Consider the following 12,510-nt stretch of genomic DNA (forward strand, 5'->3'; position numbering starts at 1 on the left):
GCGTGTGTGTGTGCGCGCGCACATGCACATGCACCTAAGTTTGAGGGTGCATTCATCTGACCTAACACTAGCCTCTCTCTTCCCAGCTCAGGGCTGGGCTCCTCAGCCTACATGGCTCTCCATCCTCCACCTGCCCCCTCCCTCACAGGATGGGACCCCCATGTGGCCCCCAGGGGTGGGGCTGAGCCACAGAGAGGGGAGCAGCTGAGCGATTGGATACCTAGAACAAGGGAGGCTGGATGCTCTCCCGGTCCGTGAGGCTCCAGGAAGGGGGGTTGTGGGTTCACAGAGCAGCACCCCAGGCCAGGTGCAGAGATAGTTACCGTGACCCGGAACGGTGTAGCGGCTGAGGGCTCCATGCTGGGGCTCTTCTCTGAGAGGCTGCCAGGCAGGCTGCGCCGGGAGCCCGGCCTTTCTTGGGGCGACTCTGTCAACAGAGGGAGAGAGAAGGTAAGCATGGACGATTGGGACCATGCTGTCAGGCTCTACTGTCATCCCATCCTGGCCAGGACAACAGATCCTCATACAATAATACAGCCACTGTAGGAAGACAGTTTGGCAGTCCCCCTTAAATTGAAGACAATTACAAAATGACCCAGCAATCCTGCCCCAAAGCATTGAAAACAGGAACACTGAAGATTCTTGTATGCAAATGTTCATAGCAGCGTTATTCACAACAGTCAAAAGGTAGAAGCAACCCAAGTGTCCACGAGCAGAGGAATGGGTAAACACAGCCGTGTGCGTAGCCACACAATGGACTGTTATTCCATCATACAAAGAAATGCAAGTTCCGATACATGCTGCAATGTGGGGGAACCTTGAAAACATTCTGAGTGACATGATCCAGACACAAAAGGACAAATATGATGTGAGTCCACTTATATGAACTACCTAGAATAGGAAAATTCATAGAAACAGAAAGCAGCTTAGGAGACCAGGGCCTGGGATGGAAAAGGTGGGTGGGGGTGGGGGGGTGGGGGGAGTGAGGAATTACTACTTAATGGATACAGAGTTTCTGTTTGGAGTGATGGAAAAGATTTAGAAATGGAGAATGGCGATGGCTGCACAACATTGTAAATATACTTCATGCCACTGAATGGTACCCTTAAAATTATTAAAATGGCAAATTTTATGTAATATATATTTACTACAATCTTTTTAAAAGGTCTCCGAAAATCTGCACTTCAAGCCATATATCTTGACACACAATGAGCCCCCTGTTATTGGAGGCATACAAGAAGTCCCTCCCAACCTGAGAGGCTGTGATCTCTGGCTTCCAATTCAGACCTTCTCTTCCATACGCTTTACCCTTGAGAGAAGTTCAAGGGCCTGGCAGGTTATGGATCAAGGGCAGCAGCCAGCTACTTGGCTCCAGCTGGTTACTTCGACCTAGCCACTGGGGATCCAGTGCAGCTATAGCTTCCCCCGAGTTCAAGAGAAGCTGGCAATTTGTTTTTCTTTTCTTTAATATATGACATATTCTGATTTTTAAATGGTGACAGCCCACTGAAAACTTCTAGCCATGGCCTGACATGCCTGCTTAAAATCTCCCAAGTCAGGCCAACCTGGCTGCTGTCCTCACTGGCTCCTCCACCCACGCTCGGCACCTGCTGCCTCCCTGCCGCTGCGCCAACGGTGGGCCCCACAGAAGACCCCCTTCCGGCTCCTTCCGATCTGACCCATCCTGCAGGCCTTGGAGGGGACCCTTCGTAACCCCCTCTGCCCCTAGCTCTCTGCCCACTCTGGCTCCTATAGCAACAGCCAGACACAAGTCCCTCCTATCAACGTTCTCACTTTGCAGAGAGAGAGACAGAGTGAGAAAGAGAGAGAGGGAGGGAGGGAGGGAGAGTCCTCTGCTTGACTGCAGAACTTCTAACACCCACGCTTTAGCTGGCTGCATTTCCATGTCCCCAGTGCCCTGCATGGGGCCTGCTGGGAAAGGCCCATTGACTCAAAAGAAAGAATAAGAGCAGGGCGGAGGTTTCCCTGGTGCCTGTGAACACACCAAGGTGCAGAGTCAGAGATGCACGCCCGGCAAACACACGTGTTTACATCCATGCAGAGACTCCAGCGCACACCGGCTCAGAGCCACCTCCCAGGTGCATGTCCATGTGTGGGTGGTGACATACACAGGACAGATGACGAGGAACAGCCTTTCCCAGAAGGCAGAAGGGCTCCTGGGGGGCAACATCTGCACTTTCCGCTCCACTCCCTCTATGGAGCCGACTGGCCAGGGGCCTCGGAAGTGTGGAAGGACAGACCTGCGCTCCTCACCCCACCGGGACAAGCTCAGGGCTGAGCCCTGACAATGGCCGAGCAGAGAGCCACGTTGGGCGACCAGCGGGGTCAGGTTCAGACCCTGGTGACCACCGGGCAGGCCTGGGACAGGGTTTGATGCCAGGTCTGGGTGTGGACCGGCCAGCCCTGGGCCACCTGTTCCAGAAACCGTCCTCCCCACCACCCCTCCACAGGCCAGTGACTGCTTCTCACGGGGAGTTCCCCGTTTAGACCCTTCCTTACTCCTCTTCCACGAGCGCCGCTGTTCTCGCTTCAGGGGACACACATTTTTTCTGGGGTTTCCCTAGGAAGTCTTTTCCCACACTCACAAGTCTTCACCTCTCCCCTAGCCCTAGCACCCCACCTCGGTCGCCTCTGTAACCCGTGTTCTTTTTTTTTTTTTTTTTTATTCATTTTAGAGAGGAGAGAGAGAGGAAGAGAGAGAGAGAGAGGAGAGAGAGACAGGGAGGAGGAGCTGGAAGCATCAACTCCCACATGTGCCTCAACCAGGCAAGCCCAGGGCCTCGAACTGGCGACCTCAGCATTTCCATGTCGACACTCCATCCACTGCGCCACCACAGGTCAGGCAGTAACCCGTGTTCTACCCGTGTGTGAAGCACTGTGCTCCGGAAACCTCTCAGAGCTACACACACGTATACACACACACACACACACACGCACACACACACGCACACACGCCTGGCCACACTGCCCCTTCCTGGGCAGTCAGGTCATCATGGTTGTAGCCAAGAGACACAACAATCACCTGGTAGAACATGAGGAGCCAGCAAGGCGGACTGTCCTCTGAGCCCAAGTCCGATGTGCCCTACAACACGTGCAAAGAACCCCTCTCGCTTCCCGGGTTCTCGGAGATGGCTTGGTCCCACCACCCATCTCACAGATGAGGAAGCTGAGACCAGAGGAAAGGAACTTGTCCAGGAACCCGGAACCCAACAGGCCTGTATCAAAGATCATCTCGGGTATTACCCAAATGGCCTTAAACTTCAATTCAGAAGTACTGGCTGCACCCCATCTATGTCAAAAGGTAGAAAGACAGGAGGGAGGCCACAGGGCAGGACCCCGCCCTCCAGAGGAAACGGAAGGGGAGCCCTGGTCCCTGTCCAGGCAGCTTCCACTTGGCCCCTGCTACATTCTCCACCCTTCTCCACCCTGCCTTCTGCTCTGGGGGAGCTACTGCCCTGGGCAGAACACACCAACTGAGCTTCTGGGCCCTCCAGCTTCCATGGGGCCTGGCCAATGGGAAACCCTGGTGGGAGACCAGGGGAGGGAGGAGAGTCACTAGGGCTGCTGCTCCCTCCACGACAGTCCCGGCTACCATCACTGGCCCTGTCTCCGGCGCTCTCTCCTCCTTAGGGCGGGCCTCAGTGGATCAGCCCCGGCCGTCACCAGCTCCGGGGTCCCGCACTCCTCTTCACGGTTCCCCACACCCGCCCACACTTCAAATCATCCTAGTGTAAATGCCATCTGTTTCCTGCTGGACCCCCACTGATCCACCAGGCGACATCTCAGCTGAGAACCAACCAGCCCTCATCCATGCAGCTGACGGAAGCTCCTTTCCATCTGGACAGGAAACCAGGGCCCGAGAGAAGCTGTTGCGTGATCACACCGAACATCTGGGGCGGAGTCTGGGCCCCACCAGGCTCTCTCCTGACACGACACTCCAAACAGCTCCCCCAAGCCTGCGGCAGCTCCGACCACAAAACTCGTAATCATAACCTCATGGGTCCCTGGGTTCTGGACAAGCAGCACTTCCTACATTTTATTCATTATCTTTCCCCCTAAGGACTCTTTTTAGATACATTTTTCCCAGTTTCCCCCCATAAAATTTTAATGCCACATATACAGTGAGTACCTTTTATGCACTGCACATACATTGGGCTTAGGCAGAAAAAGACTGAGATTTTTGTCGCGCCTCCTTCTCCTTTCTAGAACCCAGTTTTTGCCCACTTGGGGCCAATATTGCCCCTTATGGAGAATGCAAATTCTGGACCCACCCAAATATAATCCTTTCTTAACAACTCAGATGGCTATGATGAGCTCCATTTTCCAGATGAGGAAACTGAGGTTCTGAGAGGTAAGTGACTTCCTCTAAAGTTCCCCAAAGTATGAGTATATGCTGAAATCCCGTTACCCCGTAACCCACAGCCCACATTTAAGGCCTCAGAAAAGGCTGAGGGTGGCTGGAGCAGGGGGGTGGGGTGAGAAGCCCAAGGCTGGACTAGGAGTCAGGATTCAACCCTGGCTCTGCTGTGCGACCCCAGGCCAGCCGCTTTCTGTCTCTGAGCTCAGGATTTATCAGCTATACAGTGTGTCCAGGAGTCAAAGCCAGGACTACCACCAAAACAAATAGAAAACCCTCCTTATTTTACTCGGGCAAAGAGCACGGAAAGTTGACCCCCGAGTCCCGAATCTGCCTCTAGGGATTTCACTCGGGTCCTTGAAAAAACACAGCTGCCTTTGACCTTCGATTCAGCAACATGCCTTTTCTAATTGGGGGAAGCAGACATGGACAGGCTTGGGCCTCATACCCTCACAGGTCTAAGCAACACAAATAGTACAGCGTGAAGGTGTCATCTATAAGGACCAATCCCGAGAAGGGAGAACTGGCCAACCTCCTAGAGTCTCCCCAAGACACTGGAGCACAGTTCAAGGAGTCTCCCCTCAGCTCAGGCTCACTATGTGACCTCCACATGAGCTCCCAGGCTTCAGTCTGCAAAATTAGGCCACAGAGCCAGCTGATCCTGGACCCCCTTTCCCCTAAGAGATCAAAAGAGTCTCCATTGTACTGGGAAGGCCAAGCTGCCTTCTTATTCTTGGAAACCACAGGCAGAGAAGCACATTTTAACCTTCATGTGTTTGCAAAAAATAAATAAAATAAAATCGGTTTCATTCAAATGCTGCTGGCTTGGTTGCCATGGATACCACCTAATCATGAAGGATGACTGTTACTTGTTCCCATGGAAACACGGAGGTCTGAGGAACATCCTGTAATTTCAGACAAGACACCAAATTTTAGTTGTCGGGTAGCAATGCCCAGATCTTAATGCTCAAAAACAGGTAGAGGCAGCAACTTCTAATACTGGGCTCAGGAGAGACGTCAGCAGAAGCGTAGAAAGAAGAGGTGTGTGTGTGAGCTGGACCTCAACAATGATCAGGAAAATGCAAATTAAAGCTACCAGGTACCATTTCACACCTTCTGGTTAGGCCCAAATGAAAAATAACGCTGACCCCAAATGTTAACAGGAATGTAGGAGAAGCTTTCATCACTGCGGATGAAGTGAAAAGGGTTTGGAGAACAATTAGATAATAGCTAGCTGAAACCAACATACACACTGGCTTCATTTCCCTCCTAGATGTCCAGTCTGGAAAAATGCTTCATCCTTGTACATGGAGACCTGCACAAAGATGTCTACTGCAGCGCTGTTTACAGTAGCAATATGTCAGAAATAACCTAAATGTCCACCAATAGGGGAATGGATGACTGCACCTTGGGGCAATCACTCCGTGGAATACTGCACAGCAAGGAAGAGGGAATGACTCCAGGGGACATTGTTCAGAACTGTAAGGGACACAACAGCACTACAAAAAACCCAGTGCTATAAGATCAATGTGAATATAACTCAGAAATATGAGTTGTAGTGAAAAAAGTCCGTTTCAAAAGGAAACAGAGTGCAATCTACTTATATACATTTTTTTACAAGACTGTTCATAGCAGCTTTATTTGTAACAGCCCCAAACTGAAAACAACTAAATAAAACACAATTAACCATTTCAATAGGTGAGTGGTTAAACAAACTGTGGTACATCCATCACGTGTGAGGCAGAATAATGGCCCCCCAAAGAAGTCCACACTCCAGTTCCCAGCACCTGCCACTCTGTTACTTTACATGGCAAAAGGGACTTTACAGATGTGGATTAAGGTTAAGGACTTGGAGATGGGAGTCTATCCTGGATTATCCAGACTGGAATAATCTTATATGTGGAAGAAGAAGGGAGAAAGATGCATCAGAAAGATGAGATGATGAAGAGGAAGGAGGGGAAAGGCTAATCATGGAGGAAGGATGGAAGAAGGGGGTGGTCACAAGCTAAGAAATGTGAGTGACCTCTGTCAGGAAACTGAGAACAGCTCAGCTGGCAGCCAACAAGAAAATGGGCACTTCAGTCCTACAACCACATAGAACTGAATTCTGCCAATAAATAGGCAATGAAGTGGATTTTCCCCCTAGAGCCATCAGAAAGGAGAACAGCCTGCTAACACCTTAATTTTATTCCTGCAAGACCCATGTCAGGCTGTTGACTTGCAGGCCTGGTAAGATGACCAATCTGTGTTGTTTAAGTGCCCTGTTCCAGTTTGTTATGGCAGCAATAGGAAACGAATGCACATCCCATGAAATACTCAGCAACGAGAAAGAAATGCACTATTGCCCTATGTAATAACTCAAGTGGACCTCAAGGGCATTGTGCTAAGGGGGAAAAGCCAATATCTACGCGGTCAAGTGTCAGAGATGATCAATAGATCAGTGGTTGCCAGGGGTTAGGGATGAGGGGCGGCAGGCAGGTGGGTATAATATAAAGGAGCAGCACATCAGAGACCTTTGTGGTGACGAAGTCTTGTGTCCTAATTGCAGTGGTGGTTATGCGCGACACGTGATAAAATGACACAGAATTATAGGCACGCAGCCCCCGCCATCCGGAAGCTGGCCTGGCATTCACAGTTTTGACATGTTATTCTCCTGCTGGACATAAACAATCTCACAGGCCACCAACCTCAGACAAGGTCACCACGATCAAGTAAGACAAAACAAGGCCACGTCATAATTTTGTCTAAGCAACCAACAAGCGCCAGGTCACTGAGCCACCCACAAAATCCCAAACATTCCCTCCCTTTGGCTAAAATGAGTAACTACGGCTGCTTCACCAATGACAGCTTTAACCCCACGCTTGCTTCCTGTCCTTAGAGATAAGACTTGAGATAACCCATCATACAGTTGCCCTCCGCTTTCTGACACTAGTCAATCTGGCATGAACCTTCACTTCCTTAGACTTCCCCCAAATGACTTGACCAAAGCCCAAATCCTATAGTATAGTAGGTTCTTTTTACCCCACTCCGACTGAGAGGCCCCGTGGTTCCCTGTGGTGTGTGTTCCCCTTCACTGCAATGGGTAATAAATCCTACTTATTCTAACTAGAGGTGTATTCCTGGCGGGTCTTTGTCCGGAGGGCATGGACGCCGGAGGCTGCTGCACTATAATTACAGGGAAACTGGGTGAGGGGTAATGGAAACCTCTCTCTGCTTTTGCAACTGCCTATACATCTATAACAGTTTCAAAATAAAAAGTTAATAAGTAGCCTATTGAACTACAAGGAGTCATATCTGTGTGTAGACAAATGAGATTTCCATCCCTGCATAAACTGTACTGGCATACAATGTTACTGAGTGCAAAGTGGCCAGCCAGCTAGAGGTGAGGCACATAAAAATCACTGCCAAGGCTACTCTGGACCTTTTAGGCTGAAATATGTTTGATGTCTACGTGATTAAATGAATACAATGCTTTACTCTCTGTTTGTAAGTATGTGCACTTATACAGAGAAATATCAAGAATAGTACTCTCAGATTTGTTACCAGAGGTTCTCTTTGGAGTATGGGACAGGCTACAGGTGGGCATAAACGATTGTGCCATTTACTGAATGAAGAATAATTCAGACTCCCCAAAACTAATAGTAAAAGTAAAGTATAAATAGGTGGTATAATGATTCAGTACAAACTGAGCCCTCTGAATATGTCTGAGGAGGAAAAAGAAGAAATAACAAGAGAAAAAACAAAATCAGAAAACAAAACAAATGACATCAAAATAAACAGCAGACCAAAGGACCAGACAGAGAAAGTAGGCCAGGAAAGGCCACAGAACAAACTTAGAAACAAGCCTGCACGTAAGGAACATAACAGCTTCCAAGCTTGTTATGTGCCAACAGGCTAGTGCCCCCGACCCCCAACCTCAGGCATGGTCAAGAACTTCAGGAAGAGCCAAAAGTAAAATTACCATGCCAACGGGCCATGAAATCTTCAGATTATTAGGACTTTCCAGACACAGCTGTCCAGTTGATGCCTGTGTGTGTGTGTGTGTGTGTGTGAATGAAGCACATCTATACTATTATTATCTGCTCTTTACAGTTAGCCAAATAAACAGTTTGCCAAAATATTGCACTGATAAGTTGGTAGGTCTCCTGCCTCCCCCTGCGCACTTGATCCAGTTCAGCCTTTGGTCATGCAGCATCAGGACTGAGAGCGGAGGTATTCCTTCAAGGTTGCTAAACCCTACCCGAGCGGAATAATGGCCCCTAAAGAGCCCACGTCCGAACCCCTAGACACTGTGAGTTGTTACCTTACATGGCAGATGTGATTAAATTAATCTTGAGATGGAGAGCTCACCCTAGATCATCTAGGTGGGTCCAATGTCATCACAAGGGTCCTCCTAAGAGGGAGACAGGCAGGGCAGAGAAGGCAGAGAAGGAGATGTGGTGACGGAGGTCGAGGTGGGAATGATATGGGGCCAGGAGTCAAAGAACACGGGCAGTGAGGAAAAGGCAAGGAAATGGATTCTGCCCAGCACCTCCGGGAGGAATGCGGTCCTGCCGCCACCCTGATTCCAGCTCCAGGGAACTGGTTGCAGACTGTGGACCTCCGTAAGACAATAAGTCCATGTTGTTTTAAGACACTAAAATTTCACAGTGGCGACAGGAAACCAAGGCCCCCACTGATGAGAGCACAACTCATTCTCCTTCCATGAAAGTACAGACGGAGGGAGAGTGGCGTCAGACCACTGGCCGGCGGAGGGCTGCGGCGTCAGACCACTGGCCGGCGGAGGGCTGCGGCGTCAGACCACTGGCCGGAGGAGGGCTGCGCACCCACCAGGGCTCTCACTTCTCCTTTCCCTCATCTCCGGCCGCCCTAGGAAAGGGGACACGCCTCCTCTCAGACACAGAATAGCCATCACCATGCATAACATAAAACCCCTTTCTTTCCCCACAATGTGTTTATTATCAAATGACATAGGTGAGAACCACACGTACTTGGAAACCACAAAAGTACACGGCACCTTTGTGGGTTATGTCATAATACAGCTTAGAGATGTCTTCCCGTCTGTCCCTAGAGAGCATTCCAGCTTTTAATACTCACTCAGCACCCTGTGTGTTCATCCTTAGAGTAGGTGCCGATTATATCAAATAACACTTCTTTAGGGTGTGTAAGTTCTAATGATAGCACTCCAGAGGGAACCATGACGATCAAAACCTAATTGTCTATATGTATTCAATATTAATAAATTCATCCTATTTTTCATCCATTCAGAAAACATAAACTGTTTCTTTTTGCCCCCAAATTCCACCTCAGTACTAATGCTTCTGCACTTTTGTTCAAAAACGGTATTATTAAATCAGAGCAACATAACTACATAATAGGCTTAATTTTTCCATCAAATTAAAAGGGGCATAAGTTTAAGCGTGTACATATTGGTTTTTACAGATAACTTTGAACTCTCCTTATTTGACAACTTGGAATTCGAATTTTAAGTTATCTCCAAGTTTCTAAGTTAATGACTTAATACTAAAGCAAACTGAATTTCAGTTCCTGGTATAACTTTTAGACTGACCCATAGAGTATATCAATAGATCGGATCCCGTTAAGAGGCATGAAGTTGTAATCTAGAAAAACAACAGAGTAGATCATTTTATGTTCTAGAATAGACCATCTATGACTGCCCTCGGAGCTTAGGGGGAAAGGGAATCGATGTATAAACATGGAACTCGTGTTCCCTGCTGTGCCGTGAGCCAAGAGTCCTTGGTCTCTGACCTACGAGTCTCCTGTCTTCTGCCAGCGCCCATGAAACTCTATCAGGTTAGGTCATTAGCTTGCGAGTAAGGTAAAATCTCCATCCCTCACAGTAACTAGCAAAAGGCATTTACTTGGGAGTAAATTTAACAAAACACATATAAGACTAATTCCTAAAAATATATTGCTGAGAGATATTGAAGAAAATCTCAATAAACAGAGATATACATATTTTATTGGTAAGCCTCAGCATTGTCAAGATGGCATTTCTTCCCTCAAGCTGATCTGTAGATTCAATGCAATCCCAGTCAAAATCCTAGAAGGCTTTCTGAAGACACTGACAAGCTCAATTTTAAATTTAGATGGCAGAGGGAAGGACCTAGAATAGCCAAACACTCTGGAAAAAGAAAAACAGGTTGAGAGACTTATATTCTTTGGTTTCCAGACATACTTTATAGTCTTGAAATGTAGCTGAAGTAATCAAAGCAGCATGGTTTTAGCATAAGGATGGACACACAGATCAATGGCACAGAAGAGAGTGAGAAATAGTCCCACACAGATACGGTCAATTGATTTTTAGCAAAAAAAAAAAAAAAAAGTGCAAAGTCAATTAACGGCGGAAAAGATCATTTTTTCAACAAACAGCGCTAAAACAACTGGATTTCTGTATGTAATTAAAATGGACCACCAGGAAACATGGAGAAACAGGTCTAAGAGGGACAGTGACTGTGGCATCTGCTCCAACTTTAACAGGAAGAAACTGAGGTTTAGAAATATCAAGCCTGAAAAAAATCATGACCACACAGCTAGGAAATGCCGAGATGGAATTCAAGCCCAGTGACCTCTAAATCTAGGGGTTGTCCCACGATGAGACTGGAGCCTCTGTGCACAGACCGGTGAGAGGATAACGGGTCCCAAGTCAGGAGGAATCCGAGTTTCCTCCCTGCCTTTGGCTTCTCCCTACATTTCCAGAGCCCATCCCAGCCTGGCTGAAAGGTAGAAAAGGATGGCTTGCTTGATACCCACGCACGTTTTGTTTCCATGACGTTAAGTGTGAGGAAGAGTAAACATCATGAGACAGCAAAACTTCATTGCCCGTTGCCTCTCAAATGGAGTTGGATCTGAGTTCAAATTATCTCTAAGTTCAGGACATGATTCAGAGTCAGTGGAGGTGGGGGTGCGTCTGCTGAGAGAGAGGCACGGAGATCACCATAAAGGCATCGGGTCCCGGGCACCTCTCCCTGGCCTGAGAACCTCAACATAGAGTCAGAGCAGCTCCTCAAACAGAACGTGGAGGGTCAGACTGCTGGTACGGGGGGTGACAGGTAGGAGGGAATAGCCAAGGAGATGTGTTCCCCCAGTTCTCCAAAAGGACAGTGCAAGGGCTTGCTCCCTGGCCCCGGCTGGCCTCAGTGTAAGTCTTGTGAACTTCTCAGCCTCCGCAGAACCGTTACCAGCTCTTCTTTACACTCCTCTACCAGAGTCCCGTAACGACTGCCCTGGACAGTTCTGCTTCCCATTCCTCACCCTGACATGCACCTCACTTTCAAAGACTCTCCAGCCTTCCCGAAAACTCCGAGTTTCCTGGTCACTCCAAGGATCAATTAAGTAGCCTGAAGGCTTCTCTCATCCCTGAGTGTTTTTTTTTCCTCCTTGACTTTCTGAGGATCTTCAGGAACTCCAGTGTCACCTTCCCCATTTTTATTCCTGGGTTTTCTCCTGTGACTCTCGCCTCTGCCGCCCGTCCCGGGGTCTGCGGAGAGCTGGCGTTTTTCTGCACTGCTGGGATTCAGGAGTAAGGAGGTCCCAGTGTCGACGTGCGTTTGTTCCTCTCTGCTGTGTGCAGCTTCTCTCTGTTCATTTCCTTTTTAATGTTATTAACTGTATTGGGGTGGTATTAGTTAATAAAATTAGATTGCTTTTATATAAAATGTATATTCTATTCTACATCACCTGTATATTGTATTGTGCAGTCACCACCCAAAGGAAGTCTCCTTCCATCACCATTTGTCCCCCCGTGCCCCTCTTCTACCTCCCCACCTCTGTTCATCTTTGAAACACAATGCAACACCACCCATTTTGAAGTATTTGCATGCGTTGTCAGGTATGAAAGCAGAGGGAGGCCGGTCACCCCTGCAGGGAGCGTAGGAGGCTTTAGCTCTCTCTCTCAGGGGTCAGCAGATTTCTTCCATAAAGACCCAGAGAGTCCACAGTTTAGGGTTCCACTACTCAACTCTGGTGATATATCGTGAAAGCAGCCACAGACCATAGGGAAAGGAAGGACTGTGGCTGTGTCCCAAGAAAACTTGACTTAGGGACACGAAAGTTTGAATTTCAGATCACTTTCACATGTGATGAAATATTATTCCTCTTTTGATTTTTGT

At 48.4% G+C, this 12,510-nt stretch overlaps 1 protein-coding gene across 8 annotated transcripts in view; it reads right to left on the reverse strand.

Annotated features, from left to right (window-relative positions):
- Positions 1–12,510, reverse strand: part of DAB2IP (DAB2 interacting protein) — a 201,677-nt gene that overhangs the window by 106,636 nt on the left and 82,531 nt on the right. For 7 of the 8 annotated variants that reach the window (XM_066256323.1, XM_066256320.1, XM_066256326.1 and 4 more), the window contains exon 2: positions 324–427. In XM_066256323.1, the coding sequence (XP_066112420.1) occupies positions 324–427 (104 nt within the window). Of the gene's footprint in view, positions 1–220; positions 428–12,510 lie in introns of those variants that run through there. The other variant, XM_066256328.1, reaches the window with a different exon arrangement.

This window comes from Saccopteryx bilineata, chromosome 2, assembly GCF_036850765.1.
Source record: "Saccopteryx bilineata isolate mSacBil1 chromosome 2, mSacBil1_pri_phased_curated, whole genome shotgun sequence".
Classification (NCBI taxonomy): Eukaryota; Metazoa; Chordata; class Mammalia; order Chiroptera; family Emballonuridae; genus Saccopteryx; species Saccopteryx bilineata.